Genomic DNA, 18798 nt, shown 5'->3' with positions numbered 1-18798 from the left:
GTTGAAGGGACCACGTCACCAATTTTAGGGAAGAGGAACAAAGATGAAGAGGTGAATAAATTGTTCCCATGTCTTTCTAATGATTCCATGTTTCTAGATAAGGGTGAGACTTGACACCCAAGAGGAATCAAGTGAAACTATGAGGAAGGGATATGTGAAATCAGTGTCTTCCAGAATGTTTCCAGAGCCGAAGGGGAGGGTGTCAAGAGGGGACTGGACATTGGACCTTCCTGTGTGCTTTGCTCTTCCTCCCACATCCATCCTGCCCATGTCTTTATATACTGCAGCCCTAGATACCAGGGAACACAGACTCTTCACTCTTGAATATCTCTATGAGGACCACAGATGAAGGTGAAGAAGGAAGAGGAGGGACAGGTCCTTACGGAGAAACAGGGTATGTTCCCCAGCAAATGGAGGTGGTAAAGAAGGATTCAGAAAGGATTTATCTGGTCTGAATGAAGGTGAAGTCTCTGGAGTTTTGGGGCCAGGTGATGGAGTAAAGAATAAGAGAAGATCCATATTGCACAGTCAAAGACCTAATAATCTATCAGTACCTGGGGGCATCCATTTGTGCACTTCCGACTGGTAACTGTGCCATTACACGGTATGGTCCTGGATAGTGCTGTGGTATCCAAGAGCAGACTGGGGGCTTAACTCTTCCTCCTCAACCCTATAATCTCCATCAACCATCCACCCAAATAACATGCAAGCAAAGTAAAAGCTCACTAACAATGGTAGGGTAGCCATTCATCCTCCCAAAAAACTGGCCCCTAGAGCTCCTCCTGCATGGATACCATGGAGGTGTCCCTGCCACAGGCTTAATAGTAGTCAATGCCCTTTCTACCCAACCACCTCTTTTCTCTATTTCCCACAACACTTACTGGGCTATGCATGCTTGGCAATGTGGGCTCACCACTGGGACCGACTCCGTGCATCTTGTTCTCTCATGGAGGGTAGGCAATGAAGAAACATTTGTTTCCCCAAAGAGAAGGGATACAGAGCCAGGCATGTAATGCAGGGTGTGTCTGATTTTTCCTGGCAAAGGCATGGGTATCTTGGGAGTGATACATGGGCCTTGGTGACTATAAGTTGATATGTTACAGGTTTGGTGGCCCTGGGGACTGAACCCCCTGTGAAGCTTGTTAGACAAATTGATCAATGGATTTTCCATTCCCTGATCAATTTGACTCCTAATAGGCAGGGACCACACAGGAAAGGGTCTCTGACCTGCCAATTCCTTATCCCTAGGAGAGTAATAGTGGGGCCAGCTGTGACACCTCTCTTCTGGGTCCCTTTTCACTGGGAAGAATTTTTCCAGTGTTTCTTAGATCTCCTCCTGAAGACAACTGACTTGTAGTATTCACATCAGGCAGATGGCTGAGTAATGAAGGATCCCAGAAGTCACTTGGGTAATGGTTCTCAAACTTCTGGCCTGTGCCAGGATGACCTTGAATATTTGTTTAACTAGATTTAGTTTTAAGTTATTTTATTTTTTAAGTTTATTTATTTATTCTGAGAGACACACAGAGAGAGAACAAGCAGAGAAGGGGCAGAGAGAAGGAGAGACAGAATCCCAAGTAGGCTCTACACTATTAGCACAGAGCCCATTGTGGGGCTTGAACTCACGAACTGCAAGATCATGACCTGAGCTGAGATCGAGAGTCAGACTCTTAACTGACTGTGCCACCCAGGTGCCCCTTTTATTTCAATAGATTTCTGAGTTCCGTCTCCAAGTTTCTGTCTCAATATGTCTGGTTTTGGGCCTGATAATTTGGATTTTTCACAACCTCTAAATTTTGCTGGTCTCTAGGACACTATTTTGAGAATAGTTGCCCTAGGGTAGTTTCAAAATGTAAGCTTTATCAAAAGTATCACCTTGGGCTCTTGTTAATGTATAACTTTCCACCTTATTCCAGACATACATAGTCAATATCTCCAGGGGAAGAGGCTGAGAATGTACTTTGAAAAAAATTTACAACAATTTTACTTTACTTTATTTTTATTTATATTTTATTGTAGAGATAGATACAAATATATAGGTATAGATAGATATATATCTCCACAATATGTATATAATAACATTTTCCATTTTAAGAATTTTTAAGTGTGCAAGTCTGTGGCATTAAGAACATTCACAATGTTGTACAACCATCACCACTATCCATTTCCAGAACTTTATCATCATTTCCAATAGTACACTGTCCCCGTTAAACGAATTCCACATTCCCCCTCTCCCAACCATTGAAAACCCCTATTCTACTTTCTGTCTCTATGACTTTGCCCGTTCTAGGTACCTCATATAAGTGGACTCATAAAGTGCTTATCCTTTTGTGTCTGACTTATCTCACTTAGCATGTTTTCAAGATTCAACCATGTTGCACCATGTATCAGAATTTCATTCCTTAAGGCTGAATAATATTTCATTGTATGTATATATCCAATTTTGTTTATCTATTAATCTGTTTTCATCCTTCGGCTATTGTGGTTAATGCTGGGATGAACTTCAGCAAGAATCTATTTGAGTTTCTGCCTTAAATTTTAGGGGGCATATACCTGGAATTGATGGATCTTGAGAATTTACTATTTTTTAAATGTATTTATTTATTTTGAAAGAGAGAGAGAGAGAGCACGAGTGGGGGAGGAACAGAGAGAGAGGGGGAGAGACAGAATCCCAAGTGGGATGTACACTGTCAGCATAAAGCCCAACGTGGGACTCGAACCCATGAACCACAAGATCATGACCTGAGCAGAAATCAAGAGCCTTAAGTGACTGAGCCACCCAGGTGTCTTGAGTTTTATTTCTTTTCTGCAGAATTCTATTTTATTTCTATTGGAAATTCTAACATTGCACCCAGACATTGGAATACACAGGATAAAAAAGATAAATGAAGCATAAGCTCCCCCCAAAAGTTAGAAGGGGACGGGATTCAAAGTTCAGGTGGATGTTTTTAAGAGGCACCCATTCATAAAATAATCATACAAACAATTATTTAATAACACTAGAGGTGAATGTGGTGGATGGCAGAGTGTCCATGAGAACATATATCTGGTGGAGATGATGTACCTGAGAAATAAGGGTTATGGGCAGGATTCAGCCAGGCAACAGCTTGTCTAACTCCTGACATTCACAGCAGAATCTTCTCATTCTTCCCTTACAAGTAGTTGGTCTGTACCACCATCCCTGCAGACCCATGATCGCCAGACCAGTACATTTCACCTCCAAGATAATAGTGCCTATGGGGTGCTCTGCAGGCCCTTCACCATCTTCCCAAGATATTTTCTCCTCCCTAACATGTTGCTTTTCTCTTATCCCATCTCTTTGAAAGCTAACACCATCAACTTCTGCACTCAGGGAATGTTTTTGCTCCAGTGTTCTCCATGGGGCTGATTTTGACCCTTCTGGAACAATTTCTGGTTATCCCAACACAGTGCTGGCATCTCGTGGCTGAAGGCCAGGGATGCTGTTAAACATCATGTGATATACAGAACAGTCCCCTGTGGCAAATAATCAGGCCAAAAATGTCAATATTATGGAGACTGAGAAACCCTGGTCTAGACAAGTGTTGAGAAGTAATATTAAAATTTTTATCTAAAAAAATCTCAACCATTCTCTTTATTATTTAGTGATATTGAAATGTTATGTAAAACAAATCTCGATTTTTCATTTTTGTCTTAGGCTGCTTGATGTTTTGCATTGTGGTTAGATTTAAATGACATAAGATGTACCATTTTGATTATCTTCAAGTGTACATTCTGTGCACTTGGCATCCATATCTCTCCAGAATGTTTTCATCCTCCCAAATTGAAACTCTGTCCCCGTTGACACTAACCCTCTATCTCGTCCCTTCTTCCAGCCCCTGGAAACCACCATTTTACTTTCTGTCTCTGTGAGTTTGACTCCTCTTGGTACCTCATATGAGTAGAATCATATAAAATGTATCCATTCGCAACGTGTCCATTTTGAAATTCTCAACTTTCAAAACTTGAACTTCTGACGTCCACTTTTCTTCCAAATATGCTCCATCCACAGCCCTCCCTGTCTCGATGGATACACTTCTGTTCTTTCATTGTTCAGGCCCCAAACCCTGAAACCAATCTTGGCTCCTCTTTATCTCATCCCTGTATCCTGACTGACAACAAATCATCTTGGCTCTTCCTTCTAATCATAGTTCCAGGGAGCACTTCTCAACACTTACACTGTCACCTCCCTGCTCCTAGCTAACTATACATATTTCACTTGGTTTACTGCAGTCATCTCCAAGCAGACTTTCTCACACCTTGCAATCCACTCTCAACCAGGCAGCTGGAATGATCTGTGAAATCCTGTCATATAGTGTCCTTTGTCTGCCCCAAACCCTGCTATGACTCCTCACATTGAGTAGGGAAAGGGTTACGATAGGCATGGAGAGATAAGAGACCGTCAGGGAGGCAGGATGCAGCTACAAATGGGAGGCTGAAGAAGGAGCAGTGGCAGTGAAGTTCAGGGGGAAGAAAGAGGATAAGGTAAACTTGTTCTGGAACTGCCCAGGCTAGGCGGCATGCGTGGATTCTCACAAACTTTCTGATAAGGTCCCAATAAAAAGCCAGGGACAGAAATCCTCAGTGGCAACCCAATTGGGACGCCACACTTTCTCTCAGTAAATTCTATCACTTTGCTCTGTTGTCCACAAGATTCATTCTTCGACTCCGTGAGACAAGGACCAGCATCTCTCCCACCCTCCTGTAACAACATCACTCAGAACAAATAAAGGTGAAAGTCCTTGAAAGGCAGGGAAAGCCTCAGCTAATCAGCCCTGGATACCTGTCCTTCTCTTGTACTATGGTTCCATCACTCCTTCAGCCACATCCTCCCCAGGCAACCTCCCACCTTAAGGGCTTTGTATTAACCTTTCCATCTGTTCGGGGAATGTTTCCACAAGATGTGCATTCACCTTCTTCACAATGTAACGTACTCAGTGAGGTTTATTAAGAACACGGTTTTTATTGTGACAACCCGTTCTCCCCATACACCTGTACCTGTTTATCCTTGTGGTAGTTGAGCCTAAAATATGACTGACACAGTAAAAAATCAGTAAACAAATAAATGTTCTAAAGGGCTCCTAGTAACATTGTTTCCTGACCCCAGTTGATTGGCCCAAGGTGGAAAGAGAACATATTTGTGCGGATTAGAATTGTTTCCTGGGATTTTCTTTCTTTCTTTCTTTCTTTCTTTCTTTCTTTCTTTCTTTCTTTCTTTCTTTCTTCCTTCCTTCCTTCCTTCCTTCCTTCCTTCCTTCCTTCCTTCCCTTTCTTTCTTTCTTTCTTTCTTTCTTTCTTTCTTTCTTTCTTTCTTTCTTTCTTTCTTTCTCTCTTTCTTTGCATCTGAGTAACCAAAGTAATTCCAGTTCTGAAAAATGCAGCTATGAGGTATGAGAGGTGAGAACTGCTGATCTCCATGTCTGTTTCCACTTGAAAGCAGCCAGTTTGAGAAAATAAAGCCCGTAGTCTGAAAGGAAATCCTCATGGTGTTTGAGCCCCAGTGTTTAGTTGTGCCAGTGCCCAGCTGATCCGTCTCTCAGCTATGTTCAGATGAATCAGAGAATTCTCTTCCGTAACTTGTGGCCCAACCACACCTGTCTAGTGCAGCCTTATCTTTACATGAGACAGGATCATGAGGTGATAATATCCACTGAAAATCAGCAAGGAGTGCTGTGACAGACCCTCCACCTTCCAGCTCAAGGCCTTATCAAGCAGTCATTGGCAAATTGTAACTCACACACATCTCCTGTGGTAAGCTGAATAATAGCCTCCCAAAGATGTCCATGTACTATTCTGCAGAAGCTGTGAATGTGCTACTTTAGATGGCAAAAGGCACTTTGGGAGTGTCATTTAGTTAAGGATCTTGAGATAGGAAATGGACTCCAAATTATCTGGGTCGGCACGATGTAATCCTCAAGGTCCTAGGAAGAGCAAGCAGGAGGGCTAGAGGGAGATTTCAAGATGTTGTACTTTGTACTTTGAAACTGGAAGTAGGATCCATGAGCCAACGAATGCAGGGGGGCTCTAGAATTTAGAAAGGCAAGGAAAAGGACTTTCTCAGGCACCTCCAAAAGGAAAGCAATCCTGCTGATACATTTGACTTTTGACCTCCAGAATGTAAAATAATAAATTGTATCATTTGAAACTACTAGACTTATGGCAACGCAAAACAGATTCAATAGGAAATTAATATACCTCTCTTCCAAAATTTGCCTATCTTATTGCCACTGGCTAGGTCAGGTACCCATTATCTCTCTCCTTGACTGTTTCAACTGTCTCCTAACTGATCCCTGTGGCTCCAATTCTCCCACTCAGAGTAATCCTAAGGTCCTCATATGATACCTTTGAATACAGCATGTTTTGGTTCTCAAATGATTACAAAATCCTTAGTATGTCAAGTTTGACTCTCAATGGTCTGTCTTCCATCTACATTTACAGGGTTATTACTTTCTTTTTTCTTTTTTAAAAATTATTTACTTATTTATTTTTGGAGAGAGACAACATAAGTGGTAGAGTGAAAGAGAGGGAATCTTTTTTTTCTTATGTTTGTAAGATAATTTTTTAAAAAATTTACATCCAAGTTAGTATATAGTACAACAATTTCGGGAGTAGATTCCTTAATGCCCCTTACCCATTTAGCCAATCCCCCCTCCCACAACCTCTCCAGCAACCCTCTGTGTGTTCTCCATATTTAAGAGCTCTTATGTTTTGTCCCCCTCCCTGTTTTTATATTACTTTTCCTTCCCTTCCCTTATGTTCATCTGTTTTGTATCTTAAAGTCCTCATATGAGTGAAGTCATATATTTGTCTTTCTCTGACTAATTTCACTTAGCATAATACCCTCTAGTTCCATCCATGGAGTTGCAAATGGCAAGATTTCATTCTTTTTGATTGCCAAGTAATACTCCATTGTATATATATACCACATCTTATCCATTCATCCATCGATGGACATTTGGGCTCTTTCCATACTTTGGTTATTGTTGATAGTGCTGGTATAAACATTGGGTTGCATGTGCCCCTTCAAAACAGCACTACTGTATCTGTTGGATAAATAGTGCAATTGCTGGGTTGTAGGGTAGTTCTATTTTTAATTTTTTGAGGAACCTCCAGACTGTTTTCCAGAGTGGCTGCACCAGTTTGCCTTCCCACCAGTAGTGCAAAAAATACCCTCTTTCTCTGCATCCTCGCCAACCTCTGTTGTTGCCTGAGTTGTTAATGTAAGCCATTCTGACAGGTATGAGGTGGTATCTCATTTGTGGTTTTGATTTGTATTTCCCTGATGATGAGTGACATTGAACATATTTTCATGTGTCTGTTAGCCATCTGGATGTCTTCTTTCAAAAAGTGTCTGTTCATGTCTTTTGCCCATTTATTCACTGGATTAGTTGTTTTTTGGGTGTTGAGTTTGATAAGTTCTTTATAGATTTTGGATACTAACCCTTTATCTGATATGTCGTTTGCAAATATCTTCTTCCATTCCATCAGTTGCCTTTTAGTTTTGCTGATTGTTTCCTTCACTGTGCAGAAGCTTTTTATCTTGATGAGGTCCCAATAGTTCATTTTTGCTTTTGTTTCCTTTGCCTCTGGAAACATATTAAGAAGTTGCTGCAGCCAAGGTCAAAGAGGTTTTTACCTGCTTTCTCCTCTAGGATTTTGATGGCGTCCTGTCTTATGTTTAGGTCTTTCATCCATTTTGAGTTTATTTTTGTGTATGGTGCAAGAAAGTGGTCCAAGTTCATTTTTATGCATGTTGCTGTTCAGTTTTCCCAGTGCCACTTGCTGAAGAGACTGTCTTTATTCCATTGGATATTCTTTCCTGCTTTGTCAAAGATTAGTTGCCCATACATTTGAGGGTCCATTTCTCGATTCTGTTCCATTGATCTGAGGGTCTCTTCTTGTGCCAGTACCATACTGTCTTGATGATTACAGCTTTGTAATACATCCTGAAGTCTGGGATTGTGATGCCTCCAGCTTTGGTTTTCTTTTTCAGGATTGCTTTGGCTATTTGGAGTCTTTTGTGGTTCCCTACAAATTTTAGGATTGTTTGTTCTAGCTCTGTGAAGAATGCTGGTGTTATTTTGATGCGTATTGCTTTGAATATGTAGATTGCTTTGAGTAGTATCAACATTTTAACAATATTTGTTTTCCTATCCAGGAGCATGGAATATTTTTCCTTTTTTTTTTTTTTTTGGTGTCTTCTTCAATTTCTTTCATAAGTTTCTATAGTTTTCAGTGTAGAGATTTTTCACCTCTTTGGTTAGATTTATTCCTAGGTATTTTATTGTTTTTGGTGGAAAGAGAGAGAATCTTAAGTAGGGTCTAGACCTACCAGGGGTTTGATTCCAACACCTGAGATGATGACACTGAGGTCATGATCTGAGCTGAAATCAAGAGTCAGATGCTTAACTGAGTAAGCCACCCAGGCACCCCCAGGCTTATTCCCAATAACTCAGCCATTAAATTCTATATATATTCCTAAAATACTTCATTCTTGCATGTCTGTTAAATGTCACCCAAGCCTATTATCCAGTTAAATTTCTACTCGTTATTCATCACATAAGCATATATTTTCCTATAGAAGTTTTCCCTGAATACAAAGTGTTGCCAAATTGTGGAAAAACTGGACCTTCATGCATTCCTGGTGGGAATGTACATTGGGCAGTCACTTGGGAAAACAGTTTGGCAGTTGCTTGAAAGCTTAAAGATAAACTTACCATATGACCCAGCATTTCCAACCCTAGGAATCTACCCAAGAGAAATAAAAACACACGTTGGCACAAACACATGTGCTCAAGTACCCACAGCAGCATTATTTATAATGACACGAAACTGGAAATGTCCAAATGTGTGCCAACGGACAAGTAGATTAAAAAATTAGTACATCCACACATTTGAATACTGTTCTGCAATTAAAAGAAACAAAACGTTGATACATAGTTCCACATGGATGACTCTGAAAAAACATACGCTGTGTAGAAGACCAATACAAAAGACTACACGTTGTATGATTGCATCTATATAAGATATCTAGTAAAGCAAATTAATAGATAGTGATAAGTGATTTCCTAGGATTGAGGTGGGAGTCAATAGTAACTGCAAATGGGCACAAGGGAATGTTATGAGGTAACGGAAATATTCTAAAAGTGGATTGCAGTAATAATCACATAATTCTACAAACTTACTAAAATCATTGAATTTACATTATCATTGGGTAAATTTTGTATATGTAAATCATGCCTCAAAAATTATTTTAAAAAAGTTGGAAGAGTTTTCTTGGAATTATTCAGGATGGTTTCAAAACTTTTACCTTTGTTTTCAAAACGATCTATGACACACCACATTATGCTCACCACTGTGTATTGCAACCATTTGGAACCCTCCTCGATTTGGACACGGTAGCCAATAAATTCACATTGGTGTCAACTTAATGGAATCAAAGTGAATTGGAGCTACATCAAATAAGCCTTTCCTCTCTAACATTATAATTTTAGAGTAATTTTGCAGCCCTATGTTCCCAATGATTAGTTTCCTTTTTTTCTCTCCAGAAGTTTGAACTCCTTTCATGATATGGTGTTGTACATTATAGCTTTACCACCTGTCTTAGCTTGGATTCTCAGAGAAGCAGATGCTTAGCCAAGGGTTTATGTGCAAGCACTTTATTGGAAAGAACAAGGAACATGGAACATGGGTGAGAGGAGAAGTGATACATGGAAGAAAATACGTTACGGGCGCCTGGGTGGCTCAGTTGGTTGAGTGTCCGACTTCGGCTCAGGTCATGATCTCATGGTTTGTGGGTTCGAGCCCCGTGCTGGGCTCTGGGCTGACAGCTCAGAGCCTGGGGTCTGCTTCAGATTCTGGGTCTCCCTCTCTCTCTGCCCCTCCCCCGCTCATGCTCTGTCTTTCTCTGCCTCTCAAAAATAAAGAAACGTAATAAAAAAAAATTTTTTTAAAGAAGAAAATACATTAAAATTAAGTTTATGTTCAGTCTGCTACCACAGGGAAGGAGCAGAATTTCATCCTGTGGGGCAATTCTGGAAAGTGGTACAAAATACAAACCTCAGAATTATCCAGTCTAGTGTGTGAAAGACATGCCATACCCTATAGGTCTCCATGAAGGGCTGTCTTTGTGTGGGCATAATTCTCTGTCACTTCCACCACCACCTAGTGGGGAAAGCTGGTTCTGGCTAGGGCTGTCATTTGGCAGTCATGCAGTGGACATGGTGAGGGGTCCCAGGGAAGAAATGGGAGAGAAATGTGGGAGAAATGTTGACAGCGTCTACTAGTCCATCTTTCACTGAACACTCAGTGAAAGTGAGTGTTTCTATCCATGTTATTCCCCCAAAGTGAGTTATGTTCTGAACACATTCCACATGTGTGTAATTACCATTCCTGATGGCACCTCCAGAGAGTCCCAGAAACCACACTAGAAAATAACTTTTATTCTATTGTCTTCACTATTGTATGTTTTAGGATCTTAGAGGGTATATCTTATTTATTTATTTATTTATTTATTTATTTATTTATTTATTTATTTAGAGGGTATATCTTAAAATTGCATATATGGGAAATAAAAGTCAAATGAAAGAAGGAAAGGAAGAAAAGGAATAAAGATGGAAAGATCACAAAGAATGAAGCAACATCTCAGAGTTTTCCAAGGCAGGATATTACTATGAACATGATCGTAGAAATCTAGATTCTGATTTTGAAGTTGAAAATCACATCACTATTCTTATACAAAGTAGGATGGAAACTCCATGTCAGTTAGCAAGGTTCTACCCAATTCCATCTTATTCTCCTCTTTTGAAAAGTGAGGTGAATGAGAGGAAATGTCTCCACACACGTTTTCAAGATGACAGAAAGTCATACATGTGAAGGAAAAGGTACAGTTCTGAGAAGGTAAGCACTTTTGAATGACCACATAGGATTTCATTCCATTTCTTGTGGGGAAGACAAGCACACAAACAAAAGGTGAAGAGTCTTTCACGAAGATGATGCCAAAGGCAAAGAAGGAAGCCCCTGCTGTTCCCAGAGCCGAAGCCAAAGCAAAGGTTTTGAAAGCCAAGAAAACAGTGATAAAAGGCGTCCACAGTCATAAAAAAAAAAAAAGATCCACATGTCACTTACTTTCTGACCACCCAAGACACTGCATCTCCTAAGGCAGCCCAAATATCCCTGGAAGAGAGCCCCCAGGAGACACAAGCTGACACTATGCCATCATCAACTTTCCCTGACTACTGAGTCAGCCATGAAGAAAATAGAAGACAACAACACACTTGTGTTCATTGTGGATATCAAGGCCAACAAGCACCAGAACAAACAGGCTGTGAAGAATCTCTATGACATTGATGTGGCCAGGGCCAACACTCTGATCAGGCCGAATGGAGAAAAGAAAGCATATGTTCAACTGGCTCCTGACTATGACACTTTGCAGTTGCCAACAAATTGGGATTTTCTAAACTAAGTCCAGCTGGGACACCTGGGTGGCTTGGTTGAGCGTCTGACTTCAGCTCAGGTCATGAGCTCATGGTTCGTGGGTTAGAACCCCGCATTGGGCTCTGTACTGTCAGCTCAGTGCCTGGAGCCTGCGTCAGATTCTGTCTTCCTCTCTCTCTGCCCCTCCTCCGCTTGTGCCCTGTCTCTCAAAAATAAATAAACATTAAAAAAATTAAAAAAATAAACTAAGTCCAGCTGGCTAAATATAAGTTTTTTCGCCACTAAAAAAAAATTGAGGTGAAGAACATCAACATTTTAGAGCATTATTCTTGCAGCAAACACAGCAACGTTTGATATGACAAGTCCTTCAAGCCTAAAGTTAGAAATCTTAAGAATGGCTGCAAGAAAGCTGATCAAACATGGAAATTTATTGACAGCATATGGAGAAGCAAAGTCCAAAATGTTTTATGGAGGAGTTGTTGAGGAGAGACTAATATAAAAACAAATAGAAGGGAAGTCATAGGTGCTTTGGGAATAGAATAAATCAAACTTGTTCATTAGAGGAGAAAAAGAGACAGATTTAATCTCACATTTGCTTTTGGGACCTACAATGTCCACGTGGCTTCAAAGCTAGTGGCCCATCATGGCCATGAGGTTGCTCTGCTGAGGAATCTTTGCAGGGCCCCCTTCACATCCTTGTTCCTCAAGCTGTAGATGAAGGGGTTCAACATGGGGGTCACCACAGTGTACATCACTGAGGCAATCGAACTTCTCTGGGAAGAATGGGTCACAGCAGAAGTGAGGTAGACCCCCAGGCTTGTCCCATAGAACAGACCACAGAGAGGTGAGACCCACAGGTGGAAAATGCTTTATACTTGCCCTCACTGGACGACATCCTCATTAAGGAGGAGACAATCTGAGAGTATGAGAAGAGGATCCCAGTGAGAGGAAACACACACAGCAGTGCAGTGGCAACATACAAGCAGATGTTATTGATGAGGGTGTCAGAGCAGGCTGCCTTAAGAATCTGAGCCAGTTCACAGAAGAAATGTGGAATTTCAGTGCCTGTACAGAAGGTCAGCCGCCTCACCAGTAGAATATGAATCAAGGAGACCCAGAAAAGGGTGAGCCAACAACTCAGAACCAGGAGGACACAGAGTCGTGGGTTCATGATGACTGTGTAGTGTAGGGGGTGGCAGATGGCCACAAACCGGTCATAGGCCATCACAGTCAGGAGGAAATCGTCCATTCCAGCAAAAATCATAAAAAAATACACTTGAATGAGGCATTCTATATAGGAAATGCCTTTGCTGCATTCCTGGATGTTCACCAGCATCTTTGGGACAGTGGTGGAGATGAAACAAATGTCAACAAAGGACAGGTTGGAGAGGAAGAAGTACATGGGGGTGTGGAGGTGAGAGTCAGAGCTGACAACCAGGATGATGAGCAGGTTTCCAAGCACAGTGACCAGATACATGGATAGGAACATGCCAAAGAGGAGAGGCTGCAGTTCTGGATCATCTGAGAGACCCCTGAGGAGGAATACTGATACTTCTGCCTGGTTTTCTGCTTCCATGTATCTGGTGTGTTTGCTGGAGAAGGAGGCAAAAGCAGCCTTCAGTTAAGAGTCAACTGACACCTCCTAGTCATCACCTTTTTGCATGGATATCCTTTTTGCATCCATTCTACACGAATATCCTTCACTCTCAATCAGTCCTTCCAAATCTAGTGATTCACTCATTAAAGTCATAGCCCAAATCCATTTAAATGTATGCAATCATTCAGACTATCTTTAATTTATCAGAAATCTTTCTCATTGTATCTCCTACTCACTGGTTCTAATTCTATTCAAATCTATGGATATAAACCAATTTCTTCCTTGATATGATCTTCCAAAATCATTGAAGACAAATAAGGTATTCTCTTTGATAACCTCCATAACTGCCCTTATTCTAAAAACCCTAAAATAGTGATTAAGATAGGTTTTCAACTCGAACACCCTTGACTTTGTGATCTGATGTGTCCTGTTATTGTCACAGTTAACTCTGTCTTTTTTTTCCCCTAAAAATGTGGTTACTGCTATTACTTTCTTTATGATGATTCAAAATGCTTTTGTGCACAGTAGGATGTCAAAAATGATAACTATTTTTTATTAATCTATTCCTTTTATGACAATTGTTTGTTGATATATAACTGTCATAAAAATCATTATAGACCTATGATTTAAAAAAAGGAATCTTGAGTCAGACCTTCTAGAATAAAACTTTGGTGCACCAGTCTACTTTCTGTGTGACCTTGGCAGAGTTAATTAAAATCATGAGACTACAGATACCTCAGTTTACAATGAGAGTAGTAAATTTCCCTGCTTTACAAGCCTGGTCAGTGAATTAAACAAGATAATGCATGTTATGTTTCTATTGTGGTTTTTGTGACATACAGTGGACACTTGAAAAATATGAGCTTCTGTTCTTAGTATCACAAGAACTTTGTCATTTATAGTTATCATTTATCAATATTCTACTCAGACTGGGCAGCCATCAAAGATGGAATTCTAACATTAAAAAAAATTTTTTAAGTTTATTTACTTATTTTAAGAGAGAGAGAGCACACACCTGGAAAAGGGAGAGGGAGAATCCCAAGCAGGTTTTGCATGGTCAGTGCAGTCTGTTGGGGACTGGCACTCATGAACAATGAGATCATGACCTGAGCTGAAATCAAGAGTCAGATAGCTTAACTGACTGAGCCACCAAGGTCCCCCAGAATTCTGATCATGATAAGCACATCAGGTCTGGTAGTTCTGCTGACCACCATGTAGCACTTCTAGTTAATGAAGATTCTATACCTCCCTCTTTCAGATATCACCTGCCAGGTGGACTCTACCACAAGGGAGGCAAAACATATGGACTACATAAATAAGGAGGGGAAATCACAAAACCACTAAAATGAAATACAAAGCATGTGTGAGTGTGTGTGCTCCTGTGTACATGCTCACAAGTGAGATGTGTTGTATTAAGATCAGAGGAGTTAATTGCCAAAAATGATTGATTTATTGATTGATTGAAAAATATTTAAAGCTTCTATAAATTGAAGCATCCTAAAAATTGAAAATATATGTTTATTTCCTCTGTGATAGAAAAAATTTCAATATTATTAGTGTCTATAGAATGTTAATTAATTAAAAGGAAAACAGGGATGTCTGGGTGGCTCAGTCAGTTGAGAATCTGACTTTGCCTCAGGTCAGGATTTCCAGGTTCGTGAGCACATCGGCTGTTTGTGCTGACAGCTCAGAGCCTAAAGCCTTCTTCAGATTCTGTGTCTCCCTCTCTCTCTGTCCTTCCCCCGCTCGTGCTCTGTCTCTCTCTCTTTCAAAAAATTAAATCAACATTAAAATTTTTTTAATTAAAAAATTTTAGTTAAAAGGAAAACAGAATTTTGGGGGACCAATTTACCCCAGGAGATGGGTAGGAAAGACTTCTCTGAAATATGAATATCTGAGCTGCAAGAGGAAAGATGGGTAAATGTTAAAAGGGAAATTAGGTAAGGCCACAAATTTGAGGTGGAAAGAATAGAATTTGCACTTTCTCCGTGGTTGGGTGAGGTTGGTAATGGAAAGGACTTGAGAAGTCAGTAAGATGGAGGGCAGACAGTGAGGGTCAGGAGGGACAGAGTGTGTGAGGAGCACATGTGGAGAAAGCATCCTGTATGATTCCTTATTGTGGCCATCATGTTAATAATTATATATATATATATTTTTAGCGGGTCAGAAATTAAGACTGTTTCTGCTCACTTGTCTTTGCAGGGACTTACAATGTGTCTGCATATAGCAGGTGTTCAGTACATGCAAATGTTAGATGTGTAATAAAGATTGAGACCAAAAGCATCAACAATAATGCAGAAAAATAATATAATAATATAATGAATAGTGCAAATTCATCATATACCTGAATGTAGATACACACTAGAATAGCAGAGTAAATACAGTGCATTCATATCTATTTAAAAGGGTAATACACCATGAGCAAGTCATACCTATTCTAGGAATGGAAAGATGGTTTAACGCTAGGATGTTTGAAAAACAATTCATCACAAATACAGGGAAATTAAGAGGAATTATAACCATAATCGCCATAGAAAATAAATTTGAGGAAATGTAGCAGCTATTTTCATGGTTGGCAGCCAGGACACAGCCTCTCACCAAAGGAGGAATCTAAGAACAATTTCTTAACCCAATAGAGGACAGCTGTTTAAAACTGTAGCCAACAGGGTCCCTCCATTCAAACACTAAAACATTTGTGTTAAATTCATGAAAAGGCTAAGGCAGTCCACATTCTCATGAACATTTAAAAAGACTGATGAAAAAAGAAAATTAGCCTGAGAACCAAATGTCAGAAACAATGATGTTACTTGTAGATACACTGTGGACACTAAAGGTAAACACAACAATACTGACTATTAAGTGCTCTAAGTAAGTCAAATCTGCCAGCAAAAACAGAGAATATTATAAAAAAAATCCAATCACATGGGAAACAAACTAGGCAATATCTTGGGCTTAATAGATCTTCAGTGAGTAGTTAAGAAATAAATGATGGGGCAGGAAATCAAACAGGAGCCTACTATTTATGGGAAAGAATAGAGAAGAGGAGGAAACTCACTAGAAAATAACTCTTACTGGAAGAGGCTCTAGATTCTGAGAGAGGTAAGGAGACTTAGCAGGAGCTGAAAAAGACTGGTTTAAGTAGCAAGTAAAGCACCTTCAAACTACAATGACTTCAGCTTTGTTGACTAATTAAATATGGGGCTGCTCCAGTCTCATTATTCTAGAGGTAAAGCCAGCATCCACTTTCTCGTCCCTTTTCTTCATACTCCTCCAGCCCTTACTGGAGAGCAATGATCCTACCCTCTGTGATGGTTATCACTGAAGCTTTCTCTTCTCTGCAGTGTGTCCAGAAGTAGCTCATTTGGGTTTTCCCCTAGGCTGGTATCAGAGAATTATAGGACAGGGACAGCAGGGATATGTTATTATCATCTCAAAGATGGAGTTCTTAGAGCTGCTCATTAAATAAATTGTTCTACTGACTTTCCTCTCTCCAAACAATTCAGTTCCCTTGGGATACAAAAATAAAAGAATGGAAAAAAATCAGACAATATCGTGTTTATGTAGGCAACAATGGGCAAAGCTGAAGGCAATTTCTCCAAGGAGAAATTCTCTTGTGTTTGGTTTGACTGAAATGACAATGTATCCCCTAAGGAACGTTTCATTCCTGCAAGAACCAAAACCAGGAATGAACATTCTGTGATGTTCATCCTTTAAAGACTCTTTAGAGATTTCAAAGATCACTTGTGGCTGAGTGTCATGGGGACAGATTCTTTCTGAAGAAAAGCAGAGTGATTAACGCTTTTGACTGTTGAAAGGACTAAGGAGGGGCGCCTGGGTGGCTCAGCCGGTTAAGCGTCCGACTTCGGCTCTGATCATGATCTCACGGTCCGTGAGTTTGAGCCCCGCGTCGGGCTCTGTGCTGATGGCTCAGAGCCTGGAGCCTGTTTCGGAATCTGTGTCTCCCTCTCTCTGACCCTCCCCTGTTCATGCTCTGTCTCTCTCTGTCTCAAAAATAAAATAAACATAAAAAAAAAAAAGAAAGAAAGGACTAAGGAAATGAAGGGTGAAAACATCCCTTGACATTTGCTAGTGACATGGAAGCCTTTGTTGATGTTAGATAGGGCTCCATTTTTTACCTCTGAAGTGAGGGATAGAGGCACAAACCATCCATGTAGAGAAGCTTGAGGAGTATTGAGGAAATAGAGGTGCCAGTATAAATCACCTATTAAGTTTGTCAGGGAAGGTGAGATAGAGGTAAAATATTGCATAAAGAAATTATGGAGTATGGTTAGTTGACAAAATTTTTGCTTAATGGAAAATATGCAGCAGTTGTAACTTGAAAGAGACCGGTCATATTCAGTGTAGGTATTTGAATCCACAACACGTCCTGGCTACACACTTCACAGGATGCATATACACTCTAAGTCAATGACAATCATGATGTGCTCTATATCTCCAATACGTGGGATACATGGGTTCAGAAATCAGGCTTGTTAGTAGAAGCAGCCCTGTGTAATGTCACTCCCAGTGAGCAACCTAGGCAGTATTTGCTTCAGGTCTCCTCAACTCTGCCATCAGCAAGTTTAAAGGTCTTGACACCTAAAAGGGTAGCACTTCCAGAGACATGGCAGGAGTCCCATTGGACCTGAAGCTATCTGACTACCTGGCACCTGAGGTCCCTCATGCCAGGAGAAGGAGTCACTATCTTGGCAGGGTTGATTGAACCTGGTCACCAATGTCATTGTGTGAGCATGGCAATGGACATGCCCTGGTACCCTACTGTGCTCAGTCAGTGGATGGGAGCAGCCCAACAGCATCCTCGGAGCAAAGACAGTGGTGGCTACAGATGGCTGTCAGGCAGTTATGCTCCCACAGCAAGAGACCTTTGTGGTGGGAACTTGGGGAATTGCAGCAGCTTCCTTCAGCTGAGAGCAATTCTCTAAGAGGGCTGAAGGCTGAGGGCTGCTGTCAGATGGCTGCACTCCCTGAACCTGGAGAGGAACCCTTCATTCTGAAGGGACTAGTGGGTGACCCAACACAGGCTTACCGTCCACATTATCACCATTTGGATAGTGACCTGCAACAATGTGTAGTGTCCATGAGAATTTATTTGTGAGGCATGAGGGTCAGTAGTTGGGAAGAATTGTCTTTAGGAAGTGGGAGCTCACACTGGGGCTGAGCTAAGCATACTATTATATCTTGGACCTACTCCTCTGTAACCCAATTCTCTCCCCAACTACTGCCACTAAGACAGAACACAAGATCAACCCATGCCACTGCCAAGTGGAAATTATCTGTGAGGGACGTGAAACTGAATCTTTCCAACAACAAACTTAATTTTTTTTTCCCTTCCTTCCTCTCTTCCTTCCTCCCTTCCTCCGTTCCTCCCCTCTCCCTTCCTTCCTTCCTTCTTTGCTTCCTCCCTCACTCCTTCTTCCCCCCCTCCCTCCCTCCCTTCTTCCCTCCCTTCTTCTTTCTCTCCCTTTCTCCCTCCCTTCCTTCCTCCCTCTATCCCTCCTTCCTTCCTTAATAGCCATGAGATAGGTGTTTTACATGGTCTACCTTTTCAAAACTTTTTAAAAATAAACTTTCAAAACTTTTGAATTTTTGAACCCTGAACATACTCATTAGACAAATAATTATTTTATTTTACTTTTTTTTAAAGTTTATTTACTCCTTTGGAAAGAAACAGAGACAATGTGATTGGGGGAGGCTCAGAGAGAGAGAGGGAGAGAGAGAGAATCCCA

At 40.7% G+C, this 18798-nt stretch overlaps 1 protein-coding gene across 1 annotated transcript; it reads right to left on the bottom strand.

Moving 5' to 3' along the window:
- Window positions 1-12095: 12095 nt before the first annotated feature.
- Window positions 12096-13030, bottom strand: LOC109253942 (olfactory receptor 7D4-like). The gene is given in 2 exon segments (XM_019427401.2): window positions 12096-12289; window positions 12292-13030. Coding segments are annotated over 2 exon segments (933 nt in total).
- Window positions 13031-18798: the final 5768 nt, after the last annotated feature.

The sequence above is a fragment of the Panthera pardus genome, unplaced genomic scaffold, assembly GCF_024362965.1.
Source record: "Panthera pardus isolate Hobbes unplaced genomic scaffold, ASM2436296v1 HiC_scaffold_8, whole genome shotgun sequence".
Lineage (NCBI taxonomy): Eukaryota > Metazoa > Chordata > Mammalia > Carnivora > Felidae > Panthera > Panthera pardus.
The sequence above is the reverse complement of the archived record's forward strand: the minus strand, read 5'-3'. Positions and strand labels throughout refer to the sequence as shown.